Here is a 19695-nt window from a genome sequence, read left to right as displayed (position 1 = left end):
GATTTTCGAACCAACAATGCCTGGCAATAGAAGACTTCTATGTTTCTTTTTTTTTAACAAATGCCAATTAGAGCGAATTTTTATGGCTCTCTTAGTTTGACCAATATAAATTAAACCACACTGGAAAGGAATCCTGTAAATACTCCAGGAATCCATATTCGGAATGGGGTGCTTGAGTATGAAACTCGGAATTTTATCGCTATAACGTATTTTAAAGTAATTTAATTTTCGGGTCGTTTATTCTCCTATCAGTAAAATTCCAATACGGCCAGCCGGGGGCACTTGTGCCTTTGTTCTGGGAAGCCTCCAACTCCTTCCTGACCTGAAGAAATTGCGTGTCCGGAAACGCACATTCGACCAGAGGGCAGGAAGAAAACAACAAAAAAAGGGCAGGGGAACTGTGGATAAACTAACTTACTGAGAAACAAAATTTTTATATAAAAAAATTATTTATCAGAATCAAGAAGCATAATATTAAGAAACAAAACTCTACCATCTTTTTTTCTTGCAAATCACTAATATTTTTATATCGTATAATCCTTTGTAGGCACTCGGTAATGATTCAGACGTTTCTCCTACATGCTTTTTAAAATTGGAGTCACACTTTTTTGAAGTAACTGTAAGAAACAAAAGCTAAAAGCAATTTATAGATATTAACCCTTTTTCATCGGAGCGCATATCCTTCTCGAATTTCCTTTGACAGATAAAACAAGTTTCCTATTGTATTCCGTAATCATTTCCTTTTATTTCTCACTGAAAGTACATTAGATTATTTCATAAAAGCGAAATAGCGTACAGTAAACTTTTGCAAAACGGGGGGTGCCTGTAATCATAGTTCAAGGAAATTTAAATTATTATTGGTTAAAGCGTTTTATAAATAGCGACACAGAGGTAGCATTACGCGAGAATAATATGACATTGGATAATTTCGAAATTACGCAATTTAGAACGATTTAATGCAAGCAGTTACTAATTTTAAGATAGAAAAAGGAAATAACTAAATTTGAATGAAAGGTTAAGGGCTTAATTGCAAATTAAAATCAGACTTCTGACTTACAGTTTTTTAAAATTAAATAAATGTTAAATATGAGTAGTAAACTTTCCTTAAATTTCTTAAAATCTTACACATATGGTTTTCCTCTTTTTACATTGTATATATATTTTACATAAAATTTACATATACATATATATATATATATATATATATATATATATATATATACATATACATGAAGTTATAATATTTATTACAATTGTATATATACACTGAAGTGACAAAAGTCATGGGATAGCAATATGCAAATATACAGATGGCAGTAGTATCGCGTAGAAAATGTATAAATGCGAAGTGCTTTGGCAGGGCTTTCATTTGTGTTCAAGTTATTCATGTGAAGAGGCTTTGACGTGATTATGGCCGCACGACGAGAATTAACAGACTTTGAACGCGGAATGGTAGTTGGAGCTAGACGCATGGGTCATTGCATTTCGGATATCGTTAGGGAATTCAACATTTCGAGATCCACAGCGTCAAGAGTGTGCCGAGAGTATCTAATTTCAGGCATAACATCCCACCATGGACAGCGCAGTGGCCGACCACCTGCACTTAACGACCGAGACCAGCGACGTCTGCGTAGAGTTGTCAGTGAGCACAGACAAGCAACACTGCGTCAAATAACCGCAGAAATCAATGCGGGACGTACGAGGGACGTGTCCGATAGGACAGTGCGGCGAAATTTGTCTTCCTTGGGCTATGCCAGCAGAAGACCGACTCGAGTGCCTTTAATGACAGCACGACATCGCCTGCAGTGACTCTCGTGGGCTCGTGAGCATATCGGTTGGTCCCTAAACGAATGGAAAACCGTGGCTTGGTCAGATGAGTCACGATTTCAGTTGGTAAGAGCTGATGGTAGGGTTCGAGACTGGCGCAGACTTCACGAAGCCATGGACCCAAGTTGTCAACAAGGCACTGTTCAAGCTGGTGGTGGTTCCATAATGGTCTGGGCTGTTTTTACATGGCATGGACTCGATCCTCTGGTGCAACTGAACCGATCATTGACTGTGCTACTGAACTGATCATTGACTGGAAATGGATACCTTCAGCTACTTGGAGATCACTTACAGCCATTCATGGACTTTACGTACTCAAACAACGATGGGATTTTTATGGATGACAAGGCGCCATGTCACCGGGCCACAATTGTTCGCGATTGGTTAGAAGAACATTCTGGACAATACCAGCGAATCATGTGGCCAACTAGATCGCCCGAAATGAATCCCATCGAACATTTATGGGACATCATCGAGAGGTCAGTTCGTGCCCGAATCCCTGCACCGTCAACACTTTCACAATTATGGAGGTCTATAGAGGCAGCATGGCTCAATATTCCTGCAGGGGACTTCCAACGACTTGTTCAGTCCATGCCACGTCGAGTTGCTGCTCTTCGCCGGGCAAAAGGAGGACCGACAAAATATTAGGAGGTATCCCATGACTTTTGTCACTTCAGTGTATATATATACACAACATATTTATATTATTTTAATTACTTTAATTATATTTAATTATACATATAATTGTAATTATATTTAATTATATGTATATAATTTTAATTATGTTTAACAATATAATTTTTGCATATACAGAATACACAGTGATTCAAAACTACAGGAACAAACTTCTAGAATAGGTGGGGTACACTTAAACGACTTGGAATCCCATAGCAATGCAGGATCGGAAATGTAATCCTAACGAGATAAGAGACTTACTACAAAATGTCGCAGAAAAACTGTCAACAGCCGTTCGCAAGCGATAATCTGCGGATGAAAAATATGAATTCATCGTGCTCGCAAATTGACACTTAAAGACCACAAACTTAAAATAAATCACGACTGATAATGAAGTTGCCCAAAGTTTCGTAACGTACGCACCGCATAGAATCTCAGACATTTTGAAATACGCCGGGCATCTGTCGGACATTCGTGATAGTGATGAATATGTGCCATTTCAAAACGCTCAGCGCATTTTAAAACGTCCAAGATTCCATGCCTTACGCCACGTTATGAAATATCGGAGACTTTCATCATCAGGAAAATCAGGACTTATATTTATGATCTATGTCAATTTGTGATCATGATAAATTCCAACAAATATTTATCCCTACTACCTCCGATAAGCTGGATGATAAACAAAGATGCAGGAATGACAAGCCAATAATGGATAGGAAAACTATTTATTTAACGATAATTTACAATACATGTACACATTCAATTTTACAACAAGGGCTCAATGTTTCGATTATTCATCCTTATGCAGGCTTCACAACTGCAACGCATGGACTGCCGAATCTTTTCAAAAATACCAAGTATGTCGCAAACGTTTACAGCTGCCACGGAGATTCTTGCGAAGAAGTCGGTGTTACAGTCAATGAGCATCTCACAGACCACGGCTTTCAGTGTTCTGCACAAGAAATAATCCCAGCTAAATAAATCGGGTGATTGTGGTGGCCATGGGGCGGATCCTCCACGCACAATCCACTACTGCGTAAACATATTGTTAAAGTAATCTCTTCAGCACGGGCTGAAGCCTCTTCGTGCTGGTACCACATTGCACGACAAACAGACATAGGAACATTGTCGAGTATTTGTGGCAATACCTCCTCCAGAAAATTGCAATATTTTCGATCATCCAATAGCAGTGGTCAGAGATATGGTCCGATTAGGTAATCACCAATAATACTTGTCCGTTCATTTACGGAAAAACCGTTGGTGGGCATCATGTGGGTGTACATTTTGTGGGTTGTAGTCGTGGCCCCGCATATGAACATCGTGTTGATTGAAGATACTTTCACAGCAGAAAATAGGTTCTAGTTGCATTTTTCCAAGTACCAACAAGCTTTCCCACGTCGAGGGTAAATCTTAGGCTGCAATGACTGGATATATTGCAAATGATATGGATGTAAACGCTCCCTGTATAACGTGTGCCATACCTAGATTGAGATAAGAACTTCTTCTACTCGAAGCAGAATATCTCGTCTTCTAAGGCAGGTGTGAACTGCGTAAAAAAAAAGGGCGGACAGTTCTATACCTCCCGTTCTACTGGGCTTATTGACGAAATGCAATTTCGCTTGCGTTTTTCACGTCTCGAAAGCGCAACTTAAGATATGTATTAAATTTATATATAGCATTGTTCTAATATAGGTGTTTTGACACAAAATCGGACGTTTTCTGAAATGACGTGCCAAGTTTTTTCCATATTTCGATTCTACAACTCAAATTACACCAAACGCAATAAATTGCGCAGTAATGCTAAATCAAAAAGAAATTTGTTCTGGTCGGAAAAAATTCATCTACATCTTGTTCCAAGGAAAAAAGTTGTTTTAAAGGATTATTAGCTTAAATGAAATTTCAAGCAGCATATTGCTTGTAATAGTGTACAGGTGTCATACATAAAAGTATTTGCCATTCATATCCATTCTGGAATTCCCACAATTTTTCAAGTTTGGTTCGCGCGACTCTTGAATAACCAGGTACTGTGTTTGCAGTTAAAAGCAAATTTCTGAGTAAGACATAAGTTGTGACAGATATGAAAATGCTTTGGGAAATACCACCGTAATTTTAGGGAAAAACCATATTAACAGTACAAAGGGAATGTCATTCTTGCCGAGATCGACAATTTTTAAGAATAGAACATTGCAGAAAATGACCACTTCTCTATCGATTCTAAACACACTCTCTTTTGCAGCTTAAACAATCAGCCTGCAAATGTCATGTTCATTTCTCGTCACAGAAACATAAGTGAAGAAAATAATAATGTGTTATTATAGTTTCCATAATAGTATTTCCAATAATTTCCATAATAATATTTTCTGGCTCTCTCGATCTTTCGTTAGAGCTGAGATGCAACAGCAAGACATTTTGCAGAACGTAATTCCTTCAAAGGTCGATACAGGTAATAAAATATTGAATTTATATTTGGAGAAAAATATCCGAAATTCGTACTGTCTGACAAAACGTTCACTGAATTCTTCTAGTTTTCTAAATTAAAGTCAAAATTTTTAGTTTATTAAGTAAGCCATAAAATGGGATTTCCATTAATGAAAGAATGTATTTAGTTTTCTTCTTTGAATAAACAATTTTCGGGAAAATGAGTAATGAGCTGAAAAATTATTTTTTCTTTTTTGAGTAGGAAATTCATGTTGAAAATATAATTGCATTTTCAGTGTTCTACGAAATAAAAATCAAAGAGAAATGTAAATTTTTATGTCACTTTTTGTATTACTTTTAGCTTGTAAAGCAATTTTTATTTTTATGGAATTGATCAAAATAAAACAAAATTAAAACATCTGTTTTACACTTTTATTAATTTACCCTACTTATCTTGTATTATTGAGATCAACTGTTGTTCTAAAGACTATTTGGTTTCCAAGTTTTATATTTCCTTCATTGCCAAATAATATGTTCTTTAAGGTTTAAACCTCAAAGAACATATGAGGATATGCTTTGAGTATTTCAGAATAATTAAACAGCAGTACGAACTGCACATTTATAGCTGTATGCTTAGGATTAAAGGATTGCAGAGTTTGGAATTATTTTGAAGGCCACGCTCTCCTAGAAATTTCAAAACTTTTTCGCCCTAGATAGTCTAGTGGTTAACCAAGGCTGACTGCTACTTCAAACTCCAGGGTGCAGGTTCGACTTCTGGAACACTTAACTACAAAGTACTTTAAGCAGTTACAGCAATTAAAATAGCTCTTATTTGGATCCTGAAGTATTCGTATGAGCGGAATTATCGAGTTAAAACTCATTAAAATATTTTCTGAAAACTATTTTTGAAATGTTTGTTTTTTCATATATGCATTCTCTGAAAACATTTTCTGAAAACCTAGTTGTGAAATCAATTAGATTTTCAATTTTACACAATACAGAACAAGCGAAACGCATACCATAAACAAATGTTAAATAACACAAATTGTATGCGTACAAGGTGTCCTAATAAAAGAACCTGATTCAGTATGCCCAATAAAATACTTCATTTTTAGGAAATAGAAAAATTTTGTACATTATTACAAAAGATAAATGTTACGGTTTAAGAATGAAAAATAATGTCCGGCATACGTCCTCCACGACTTGTTTTCAACAGCACTGTACGCTCTCAATAAGCATTACATTCTAGAATATTTGCTTGTCGAAGTGAGAAATGGCACTTTCAAGTTCTTCTTTAATTTCTTTTGAGCCCACCAGCGGCCGAGCGGTAAAGTCGCTGAACACTGGTAGTTTGGTCCGAGGCCCGCGAACGGGACGGTTGCATGGGCGTTTTCGTGATTTTCGCCATGTGTAACGTGTATACGAGCCAGTTCCCCTTAAAACGTCTTCCACGAAGGCATCCCTCCCCTTAAGCAGATAGCCCTCGAGGCTTTGCCATAATCACACGCACACACTTTAATTTCTTTTGTTTTTACTCTTTAATTTCGGATTTTTGGGACTTGCAGTAATACTCTTATATACAATAGCGACGTTTACAAGAAAACAGCTGGGTCGAGAGCATGTTGATTTAACGTCTTTTGCCGAAACTGTGTTCTCAGATTTTTTTTATCAGTCTGCGATTTGTTATTCCATGAGTGCATTTTCTCGTCAAAAGACTGCACAAGGCTTTATAGCAGTCTGTGCTTAACACTTTGTAGAGTCTTATATAATTTTTGATATCAGGAAATTGAAGGCATCCGCAGTGACCTGGCCGGAACCCGAACTCGGTATATCCTAAACAAGCGTCGAGTATGCTTCCCCTTAGATCACAATGGCATGCGAAAAGTAGTGGTATGCAAAATTACTTTATATATTCTCTCTCTTTTTAAATGGCGCCTGGAGAGAAGGAGTCCCAGTCGCCAAATCCTGGTGGCGAAGAATTAACTTCCATCACCTTTTAGTTCGGGCGCCACTTTAGAGTCACTTAGAAATTTTTCGCAGACAAGAAATACGTAATGCCCTCGCTAGAATTCAAACTCCGGACCTCCCGAGCATACATCGTGCGTACTTCCAGTTACACCACAAAGGCATGCAGAAAGAAGGGAGAAAATACTTTATACACTCACCATTCGTGTAATGAGTTTTCACGATCAAAGCTAACTGTTCCTTTGTGTGGTGTTTTAAGTTGTCTACGAAGCTGCGAAATGAACTGACAGCGATAAAATGCCAGTCAATACCAGGAATCGAACGCAACATTCTGAAATCGGAAGACATGCCTGTTGTAAATACTCCAAAATATTTTCCATTTTATAAAGCAAAGTATTTTTGTGAGTATATAAAATTAGGAGCTTTTGTTGGGACACCCTACACGTGCACATAGACTCGGAAGTTAAAAAAAATTAACAACTAATGGGAAATTATACATGAAATCATTTTCACAGCTGCGAAAATGTGTAAAGATAAAAAGCGTAATGAACAAAGGAATAAATAAAATCCTTGCATTTTGAAAACGAAAATGCATTAAACAGTGAACTAGTACATCGTAGAGGAATTCTTGATATTTATACCTAAAATTTAAAAAAATAATAAACTTTTTAAATAAAAAAAATCATGGGAAAATAAGGATCAAGAAGATATGAAAGAAAAAACGAAATGACAACTTTTATGTACTCACCAGAATCAAATGGCAGAAAATCTTGGTGAAAAAATTTCCCTCAAAACGACACAGCACTTCTTTTACGAATTTTGTACATACGTAAATAATTTTAGTGAAGCAAGTCTATTTGGCATTGAGTAAATGGCTATATTGCTAAAATGGCGAGATATCGCCAAGCTGGCCATGGTTTTGGCGACTAATGGATGCGCTTTGCACTGCGCTGTACTTAACGTTCTCAGTAGTTTGAAGTGTAATTACTGATTGTACTCTGTGAAGTATGAGTATTTCTGTGAGTTCCAGCACTGTAAAGTGCTTCTTTTGATGAATAAATTTTATCAAGCTACCGTCGGTCCTGTGTGCATTCAATTTATGGCAAACCCGTTACGTAAGCAACATTTTCTTCTTTTTACGAGCATTTCTGCAGAAGCAGTCTGTAGATAATTTTCGCTACAGGACGCTGTTGGTTTTCTGTGACATTTTTCTAAAAAAATTGAGTGTTTTTCTCTTAAAAAGCGAGATATTTTTAAAAATAAGTGACAGTTTGTTTTATCTCTATGATTTTTATCTTATAAATAAATGTTAGTAACCAGTGCATCAAGCTAAAATTGTGCAATCTGAAAATTGACATGATTACATTGCATGGGAGTGGTAGTGGTGCTTCACTTTTACGGGATTATGATATGCTTGTTTAAACAAACAGAGAAGATATGCATGGACTACTTTAGCCGAATAAAGCAAATAATATATTTTTATGTCGATACTGCACCCTAGAAACAAAAGTTTCTCACGGTGAAACCTAACTTGTGTTTATATTCTCAACTGTTATACGACAACTTAATCTATCATTTTTAGGGGAAATTCGATTCAAATTTTTATGAATTAATTGACAGATTAATTTGGCTTTTCCATAAACATTTTAACTAAAACGCACTAACAAAAATGAGGGAATTCAGTATATTCAAGATTAGGTGAAATTTGTCGTCTTTAGTACAGTGAATCTACGGTTAACGAATTAATTTATTTTTCTGATGGCGTAAGCCAACTGAAACCGAAATTATTTTCCTTACATAAATTAATGTAAAATAATAAATCCGTTCCTCAGCCACACATAATAGCTTATTTAAAATTTTAGAATTGCACCTGTGCACAAGATTATAACTAAGAAGCACGGCCGGGACCAGAGCCGGTGGACCCGGTGCGGACGCACCAGACAGCAGAATGTATTAGACGGCAAAATTTATAAAATTAAGGGGAATATTGGGCGGCATAATCTGAGAATCGTACACTAAACCGGACGACGGAAACCTAGCGCCGATCCTGCGCAAAACAATGTAAATCATTAACTCTAAGACAGAAAAAAAGCAAATACAATATTAAAGAGATATAAAGTAACAAAAATTAATTTCATAAAATAAGATTTTATTTTAAATTTATAAAATAATTAAGGAACTAAAAGAAGAAAAATAATTTATCATGAAGTTTCATGGAAACAAGAAATTAAGAAGTTCTCTTTACAAAATTCATTTACAATTTTATATCACGAATAATAAAAGCGTGCCCCGCTTGATAAATTTATAAAGATATGGGCAGCGACAGCTGTCCAGTGGACATATTGACGTGCCACCTCAAACATTCTTTTCTATGAAGTGACACGAGCGGCACGCAAATATCTGGTCGCCTCGCGTACAGACCTCCTTCGTGAAATCTTATACGCACAGTTGACATTGACACCAACCTTCCAGTAGCTGCAGTGTTATATCTGAAAATTTTTATGTGTTGGTCTGCCAGTCATCCTGGTCACGGCACCAAAACTGTTATGGTCGTTTTTTGAATTTTGAATTTACCTTTTCCTTGTTTACCAAAAGGTATCCTACAAGTTGACCATAACATATAAAATAAAACTCAATTCAGCAATAAGATACTAGTAACAATAAAGCTGAAAATTTCGCGTTGTGTTTATTCCCGAATAACCCTTAAAATCCACTTGAGTAAAGACTGGTAAAAATCATGAACACACAAAATAAATTTAACCATTGAATGATCTAGAAAAACTTATTTATTTAACTATTAAAGCAAATGACTGATATATCCATTAGTTAAAAAATTTAAATATATTCAACAGAAGTTGTACTATTGTTTTCACACATCCAACATTTCTGAGTAATTACTTTTTCCTTTTATGAATAACATCCTTGTAGTTATTATTAAATTTAATATTGCAACAGCAGGTAAAACATACCAAAAGAAAAATTATACTATAAATTTAAGAACAATACCCTCCCCGGGGAGCAAAATAATAAAATAAAAAAAATTTAACAAGTTACACTATCCACTTCACACCTAATTGCTCAATACAAAAATAATATTTCATAATATTGCACTCAATACCATCATTTAAACACTATTAAAGCAAATTTTTAACCTCTCTCTCTATATATTTTTTTATTAATTAAATATGGTTTTACCGGATAAAGATATGTAGTGATACCTTTACACTTATACAACAGGTTAGTACTGAGAGGAGCAAGAATGATCTAATACAGGCACTATTACTAATCAACCTCACCAATGAGAAATACAAACAAAATTCAATTAGATAATTCCTGAAGAACTTCTTTCTCAAAACTATTGAGTTAAGTTACCATAATTTTAATAAGGCTATAATTCTTTATTAAATTTAATGCCTTTATTTAATCGATATACCAAGAACAAAAATAAGATTTCTATAGAGTTAGGATAAAATTATCACTTACAACAATTTAGGTTCAACAAATTAAATTAATTCAAGCTCTTCTTTTTTTTTTTTTTTTTTTTTTTCCTGCAGAAATCAATAATACTTGACTAACCAAGCATAAACAAAAAAAAGAAAGGAGAACTTATCTGTGATTGAGTAGAAGGTAAGACAACCCAAAACAAATGTACATTGAAGCTCATGAGGACTGCTGCTGTTGAAAGGAGAAAAAAAAATGTTCGTCGAATGCATGGAATCGTTGAATTTCTTGTAAATATTGCAGTTCCGGATGGGGAGAATACGAGGAGATTTATGAAGAACGAAGAGGATCAAATGGCCAATTCAGTTCATCAGTCCCTTATTGGAGAGACGAGGAGAGTAATGATGAACAAATTCTTCAGACAACTTCGGACATCTTCAGAGGGAAACGACGAGTCAACATCTAGGAGATCTCAGGAACATTGGTGGTGAAAATATATTATTTCCATTCAGGTATAGCGACCATCAGATGGTTGAGAACTGGGTGCATTCATCACCCTTTTCTATTTTATCTTTTTCGTAGATCAAGTAAGGATTTAAAATTTTCTTTTTTTTTTCACATGAAGGAAAATAAATTGAAGAAGGAAACTTTTGAATTATTGAAGAGACAAAAGGACAAACCTACGCCCCGCGCTCAAGGCGCTTAGCCAAGGGGCCGTAGGTCCCAACGGGAGTTCCATCCATTTCTCGGCGGAATCGGTTGCCGCCTCGGACCGCATCAGAAGGCAATTCAAGAACGCAAAAAAAAGTGTCAAACGTGTGCTCGTCCCCCAAAACAACCCGTTGAAAGGGAGGACGCTGGACTGCGAAGTTGGCACAACCCACTCTTCGCCAAAAGTTAAAATAGTTGCAACAACAGCATTCCCTCATGTTAGCAAACTCGCCAAATCCACTACTTTGAAACCTCAACGGAAATTCTATGTCGCCAAACCCTCGCCAAAATAACCCCGCCTTGTGGAAGGGGAAATTAGGAATTTCAACAACCCTGCAAGCCGTTCCAACGAAAGAATGCTGAAACTCGCAAAAAGTGACTTTTCAACCGGAAAAAGGGCACTTCATCCCCCTTTACCTAAATCACAAGCAAACGAAAAAAAATCTACTAATTAAAGCTCATAACTGAAATGCAATTAAAGTTAGAAAAACGAAAGTTATGTCAAATTAAAGAGCTAATTTTTCTGCAACTAATGATATTAAATACTAAGAAATCAAATTAATTTTTGATATGAAAAACTGAGTTTATTACGTGAAAAAATTCACCTAAATCCATTGTTTGCGTGTACAAGATTGAAGACGCAGTTCGCGTAAACTCGAAAAGCCAAACTATATTACACTAGAATTAATAAGCCAAGAAAGAATATAACCAAACTTGGGTAGCTCAAATTTTGAATAATTACAAATTAAAATTTTTATTTTTATGAATCACTTAATTAAATTAAATTCGCTACACAACAGCAGCAAGGTAGTATCTGAGTTGAGTCTGAGTTTGTGTTCTATTCCCTTCGCGCCCATAACAAGGAATCCATCATTCGTTGACGAGCCAGTTTCCCTTACACTTTATTTATTGCGCTCGACGACAATAAATTCCACTGCAAAGTTACCCCCCCCCCAAAAAAATAGTACTCGAATTAAATCTTCGTGTTATGATTTCCAGTTATGAATAAAACTAATGCACTTTAAAATTACTGATCCCAAAAATGAATGAACAGTATATCAGTTGCTCTATCGTTTCAGTTTCTGCCATGTTTATTTCTAACAAAATGGTATAGGAAGAAATTAAATTTAGCTCATCTATTAATTGCTTGGAAATAATTAGTTATATTTGTAAACAGTCGAACTTCCTTTGCAGAATATTAAACAGGCATAAAAACGATCTTAATGGGAAGTCTTTACTCCTTCAGAAAATAAAATTAACTATCTGTTAATTATTTAAATACATGGTATTAATTCATAAATTCTTAAATTTACATGCACAGTTCGCATTTTATGAGAAAAGCTGCTTTGTGTTAATCCTGAGCAGCGGCTGGGCTAAAGATGTCGCAATGCAGAGAGATTGCAGGGAAAGAGTTATGTAACATGCGGCAGATTGACGAAAAATTGTGCAAAGCATATCTTTGACTCAGGGATGTGTTTAACTGAAATTCGTGAATTTGAAAGTCTGTTGCAAATTGGTTCAAATCACGTTTAATTAGTTTTTTTCGTATTTAAAATTTTACATGTATATGTGTGTGTATGTGTGTGTGTGTAAGGTATAAATATATGAAAAAAATCATTAACAAATTAAACTTAACAAACTGACAACATACCTTTAAACTACTAATTTTTAATTAAAGTACAAGGCGTCTGAGCAGTGTCCGCATTGCTGTAAACATTTGCTTAATCGCTATCCAGAACCAAGAGAAAGTCTTTTCAAGTTTTCAAAAGTACCGCAACCAACTATATATCCTCTTTCGCCATTTCTTCCTGCTGGAAAAGTCATCTGCTTCTGCTAGCTGTTTTCCGGCATTTCAGATACAATTAAGTATCTAAAATTGTGTAGCGCGTTTAGCATTCTAGTGTTCTACCAATTAAAAATATCACGTGCTAAAATTCGTCATCCAGAAATAATGATGTTTAACTACAAAGCTGGTCGTGCTTCTTCGAAAATTCCACCCGATCATTCACCAAACTGTTATTTCCAGGCAACTACACAACAAATTTCTCAGCCATGACAAAAAACGTGAATCGGTACATTCCCTAATCAAGCTCTTCTTATATTGAGTTACAAGCTGCAAATGCTTTGTATGATGCGATGATTTATTTCCTAAATCATCGCATCTTCAAGTCGACAAGATACGAATCTTTGCAGCTAACTCCAGTGGATAAAGCACCAGCACAGTTAAAAATATGACGTCAGCGAAATGTGTTGTTGATTCCGGGATCAAGGGTAACGGTCTTCTCGTGGTTAAAAAGTGCGCCGACGAAAAGTATTTCCATCAGCAAAATCTTTGCCGCACTTTTGTCATCGAATAGCGTTTCGAATGGCATCGAATAAAAAAACTATATCTAAATCAAACGTAAACATTTATAGTTAAAAGAAATCCATTCTTCGAAAATTAACCTAGCTTAACCTCTTAACGACAGCGTCCGAGATATCTCGGGAATAGATGCCGTTTCGATTTTCCTATCAACGAGTTAACTCGAAAGCTGAAACTTTTAGGGATATTTAATGCTATCGTTAGCAATATCGTGCGGCAATCGACGCACTGCCATGCACATGGTGTTTTAGCTGTGGGAGGGGTCCAAGCGGCTTTTGTGATTGGTTCCACATGACCCTGAGCTGCAGTTGGCGATGTAACCTTCATTTTTCGATTAGGGGTAGAGTCTTAGACCCAGGCACCCTCGTGCTACACCAAATTTTCTCTCGTGCAAATTTGTTTTGTTAGTCAATGCAGGTTACCGGATTATTACTCTGTTGCAGACAGACTATGATGTGCCGCTATGTGTTACACTATGTTTCAGACTGTAGCATGCTTTCAATGACATTTATGGATTGTAAAATGTATTTACTTGATTTTTACTTTAGCTCTTATTACCTATTATTACAATGTACTTTTGTGTTACTTTTGGCTAGATTGTGTCTTTTTTTTTTTTTTTTGCTATTTCAATGAAGCCGAGTAATGTCATGAACCATTACAAATAGCTCGTTTTTCCTTTAAAAAAATTTTTTTTCACCTTAAAGCTACATCTGTAGATAATAAAAATTTTATATAAAATTCAGGGATTTTTGGGTATACTTTTTTATATAAATTTGGTCATTAAGTGGTTAATGAAAATGAATTAATGTGTACAAACATTCCGTGTTATTTTCAACTACGCAATCTAGTGCTTATCAAGGTTATCGCTCTTTCTATGATTCATTTATTACTATAGCTATTCCATCGTATAAATTATGCGTCAGCAATCTTCTTCATTAGAAGAAAATTCAAAGTTCCTTTTCCAAGCTTAACTGAAAAAGTGATTGATTAGTCTTGCGTGATTTATTCATCTGAGTTTTCTAGCATGGGTTAAAAAGAGTTAGGTTATAATTAGCGCGCCAAGAAATATCATATAGAAATTGCTAATCATTATTATTATACCGAAAATCTGAATACATAATGCTTTTTCTCCTTATATTGGATTGAACGTATAGCACTGTTTTATGAAAATGATAGATTAAAATTATATGGTATTAGAAATTCGGATTTAGCTCAATTGGTTTAATAAATTAAAGAATTTTAAAATTTTATTCAGGGAAGGTTATTTACATGATTAATATATTTTTACATTATTGTTCAAATACCTTTGCAAAGTCATGCGCAAAGAATATTCTTCAGGTTTCACCGTTAAATCTGAAACTGGAAAATCTGCTGGCATAAAACTCTTTACTACGATGATTAGCTTCTCTCAGGTTATGTCTAAGAGCCTTCCTGCTTGTACCAGACCCGCCAGCGGTCGAGCGGTAAAGTCGCTGAACATTAGTAGGTCGGTCCGAGATTCGAATCCCGCGAACGGGTTGGCTGCATAGACGTTTTTGTAGTTATTCCCATGTGTAACGTGTATACGAGCTAGTTTCTCTTATAAAGTCTTCTATGAAGGCGTCCCTACCCTTAGGCAGATAGCCCTAGACTGCTTTGTCATAATCAAACCAAACCAAACCAAATCCTGCTTGTAGCATTGTTCTCTCAACGATACGTAAAACAGTGTCTTCCATTTACATAATACTCGAACTTCTTCTTTGACCCGCACAATGTTTATAAGCATGAATGGTTTTCAAACCGGAGATTCAAACTTTCAAATGTTTGACGTTTTCGAAAGTCGATTGTTGAAAAAGCATTAGAGGTAAAACAGTAATTGCGCCGCTGCGAAATTTCCATTCGCAGTTCCAATACATGAGAAGCATGTTCCTCCATAATGTGAAACCCACGCCAGGAATGTGGAATTTACATGAGAAACGAGTTTAGGCGTGCCGATGAGCACTTTATAAAGCAACAGCTGAAGACATAAGCTACTTAATAAAAAAAGTATTTATTTTGCTTCATTCTACCACCACCCTTTAAATTTAAACCAGGAAATTTTGATTCACCTTGTAAACTTATATGTGTGTGTGTAATAATTTAAACTGTTGATGACGTCGTAGACGTACATGATGAACACCAGTTCGTGAAGGAGAAGATATGATCTTGACCGGTTTAGTATTTCTTCTGTTGTAAATAAACATTTTTTGATAGGAGTGGAGGATAAACGGGCACAAATGTGCCATTTTTCTGAATAGCTACATGGATACTTTTAGCATTGTTCCTATGAATAGCGTATTTGAAGAAAAAAAAAAAGCAGCAAGCGACAGCAAACTAGTAGCAGGACAAAGAAACAGAGAAGGAATGCATAGTTTGAAAAATAAATGGAAGTTTTGTTAAAACTGATTCAGATACGATTACATTTAAATTTGAATGGGTATTTAAGTTTCAATTTGCAGATTTTATTCTTTCATTATAACAAAAATTTCTGTATTTACCTGAGTGAGACAAGAACACAGAGAAATGCTGTGTTAAAATATTATGGACTAAAATGGACACATTAAGACTGAAACATTTGGCTCATTAAGTTTTTACTGCATGTTCAGGAAGATATCTCAAACTATGTGAAATGAAAAACAATGTAAAGGTAATGGATGGTAAAGCTTAAATGCATGGTCCAAAAAATAAGGGAAACAAAATGAAAAAGATCTTGAACTTGTTCTAATTTAAAAATTTACCAGCGTGTTTTCTGACCCCAATCTCCTGCAGTTATATTGATAAACCTCTCCTGAAACATGAAATGTTGCTTCGTCGCTGAATACCATTTTCTGAAGAAACTGATGATCATTACTGATATGATCCGAGAATGTCTAAAGAAAACTCCTCATGAAAGATTCGATTATTATGTTTGATTTGCCGAAAAATATGAAGTTTATACACCGTCAGTTTCAATCGTTCATTAAAACCTTTTTGAACTTTCGACCAGGAAATTCCTGTTTGAAGTTTAGTAAAGTGAATGGATTTACTGCGACTGTGCATAAACACATCTCGAATGCAGAAACATTTGCATAACTGACGCCTGGTCTATTTGTCCCCCCCCCTTTATACAAAACATGTGTGGTCTCTTGAAGCTATTTTAACCATCTCTTAATTGATTCTTCTTTGATGGCGGTTTATTGAATTCATCTCGGAATCGCCTCTAAACCGTTTTCGAAAATTTCATTTTCCATAACCAGATAACGCACTTAAAACAAATAAAATTCCCTGAACTAAAGGTTATATCGATGTGAATTATATCCAGTTACTTCGTAAAATTACATTTCAATTCAATTCTATTATTCGGTTATTTTTCCATAATTTAAAAATTATAGACGCTCTGTATAACCAAAGGGTAGAAAGTTGCAGAATTTCTGAAGAATGAGAAAATATCGGTGTGTATCTTGTCTCTTAAAATTCCTTTCCTGATCTTCTAAATTAATTATTTTCCTCAGAACGTATATGCCATAGTTTAGTAGCATGGCGAACCTTTTTTTTAGAATATACTTGGAGTGGAAACGGGTTATAAAAGAAAACAAAATTCGAAAATGTTAATCGACCACTGCTGGATTCGAAAATCGAATATATCAGAGGTACAATATCGAAGATATGTCATTATTCTGCATTAAGATAACTATCAATAACTATAAATGCTTATACATGTAAAATCGTAGTATTCTTTGTAAAAAGTTAAATAATTCAGTTGTTCAGATTTTTCTCCGGAATCATTTAAATCTAAGCAATAGAGAGAGAAGATATATTTCTCGAAATGGACCCAGTCTATTGCGATAAAATCAATGCCAAATAATACTCAGATTTACTTATTTCTTATGCAACCTTCCCCCGTTATGGAAAAATAAGCAAATGCAAAAGGATCCTAATGCAAATTTTTGAGAACCAAAGGAGTATAAAGTAAAGAAACAGCTGTTATAAATTTACACAGGAAGACTCTTGATTTACACACGAAGATATAGATTTATAAATTTACTCAGGAAGAAGATGATTTTTAATAAATAAGGGTAACACACAAAATGTTAAAAAAAGACCCCTTTAGAGGTAATTTAAAATCTGAAACCTTTCAGATTTTTTTGGAATATTATTTTTTTACTAATAAAACATTCCTTGAAGATATTGATAATATGGACTTGGTCATTTTTTAATGATTAAGGAAAACAATAAGCTCACTGATTTGGAAAAACTAAGATTTATTCTTGCTTTGTTTTATATTTAATGATATTCAATGGTTATGAAAAGTGTACTTTGAAATATTCAAAGAAGCAATCGTCTAAGGTCCAGAAAAGAATTAATTTATCTTACATTATTTCCTATGGGGAAACTTCGTAAACGTAAACGAGGTTTCACTGTATAGCTAATTAAATCATATAAATCACAAATAAAACTTAAAATATCACTAAAATATATTAAAAGCAGAACTCAAATTACAAAACTCAATTTCTATAAGGCAGAAATAATTTATGCACGTGTAAATTCATCTTCCAGGATCAGAGAAATAACGAACACACACTTGCTGCTAGAGAATGTTTCATTCTCAGAGTTAGGAGACGGAGATACTATACTAGTATATAGGAAATGGATCATCTGGTTAAAATTTTATCATTGTTTGAATCCGATATCACACAGTTCGCTAATATCAATATAAAAATTGATAAATGGACTTTTAAATATTGGTATTCTAAAAATATTTTTATTCATAACGATACTCATGATGCTTACCCAAGGATGAGCGATAGCAAAAAGTTGATCAACATGAAGAAGTTGATTATGAGATAGAACCACCTTTCTAAGATTCGTCCATTCATCGAATAAGTTCGGAGGCAGTGATGTCAACAAGTTATAAGACACATCAAATATAAAAGCATTCTTCGTACCCTGGAAGAAATAATCAAAATAACTTTATGAATCATATATTACCATTTTTTAAAATAATAAAAAAAATTTCAGAGGCTGTTTTGGATATTCAAAAAGTAATAACTATCATGAAACAAGCGAAAAATAATACGCATAATCCTCATTGCTTCAGATATTAAGTGGTTCGAATGCAAAATAAACAAAGTGATACAGTTTAGGAAATTTACATAGATTTATATCTCGTCTCCACCCCTTTCTGCATTTATGTGCAGTTTTCAGCGCTTATATTATGCCGAGAAATGCTTTTTAACTGAAATTTGTCCTTTGCGATTTTATCTAAACATCTTTTACACATTCAACATGTGCGGTAGCACCAATGAGTTTAATTCACAGCTACGACCATGACAAAGCTCCAAACATCAAAATAGAGAATTCCAAATTGTCACAGACAAAAAGAAAATTAAAAGGGCAAACGAAGATAATATTGATAACTTCGTTTGCACTTTTAATTTTCCAGTATGAGAGGATTTGCCCTTCCAGAATTAATCTGTATGACCTTTCCTGGGTATGAGAATACGTCTTTCCAGATAGCAGAATTTCCCAGATAGAGAATATGTCTTTCCAGATTAAGCATACCCGATCCGTATTCGAGAAGTCCAGGGTTCGAGTTCCGGCGAATTTTTCACGTCTCCTGCTTCAAAAAAATCTAATGACTCTGCTTCAAAAAACAAATGGCGCCCGAACAAGGTAGGTGGTGGGCGATAATTCGCCATCACCAGGATTTGTCGAATGGGTCCCCTTTTCTCCAGTCGCCCTTTAGAATGAGGATTATATAAGGTATTTTCTTCCTCCTATTCCGCAAGCCTTCGTGATGTAATTGGAAGCATATTCGACGCCTATTCGACAGGTCAAAATTTCGAGTTCCGGCGACGGCACTGCATATTTTTCCCATTTTCTGCTTCCAAAAACCATAATGACACTTAATACATTTTTTGCAAAACGAAAAATTGTAATTAACATTTATTAGATGATTTGTAACATTTTAAAACAAAATACGCTTTTATCCGAACAATTTGCGAAAATCCTTGTAATCCTGCAAAAATTATGTACATACAAATTCACACTAATCGAATCAACGAATGGCACTGCCTACGCATCTGACTAGGAATCTAAATGCCACATCTAATTTTCTATAAGATCATAATACTCAATCTAGTTTTAAAAAGGATTTATTAAAATACTAAACAAATTAATATAATCTAGAATCAAATCTAATGTTACATCTCATGAGCAGCGTTCGAGCTGCGTCATATCGAAAGTCAAGTTCTCACTGTTGCCATTCCGAGGAAGAGAAAAGTTTGTTTCTAATCAAG

At 34.9% G+C, this 19695-nt stretch overlaps 1 protein-coding gene across 3 annotated transcripts in view; it reads right to left on the bottom strand.

Moving 5' to 3' along the window:
- Nucleotides 1–19695, bottom strand: part of LOC118199557 (protein toll-like) — a 91925-nt gene that overhangs the window by 48445 nt on the left and 23785 nt on the right. For all 3 annotated transcript variants that reach the window (XM_035371445.2, XM_035371446.2, XM_035371447.2), the window contains one exon: nt 18188–18343. In XM_035371445.2, coding sequence (XP_035227336.1) covers nt 18188–18343 — 156 coding nt within the window. The remainder of the gene's footprint in view (nt 1–18187; nt 18344–19695) is intronic.

Source organism: Stegodyphus dumicola, chromosome 7 (genome assembly GCF_044657685.1).
Source record: "Stegodyphus dumicola isolate Sdum_Otavi_A_Nest chromosome 7, ASM4465768v1".
Classification (NCBI taxonomy): domain Eukaryota; kingdom Metazoa; phylum Arthropoda; class Arachnida; order Araneae; family Eresidae; genus Stegodyphus; species Stegodyphus dumicola.
Note: the sequence above shows the minus strand (reverse complement) of the source record. Positions and strands in the feature narration are given on the sequence as shown.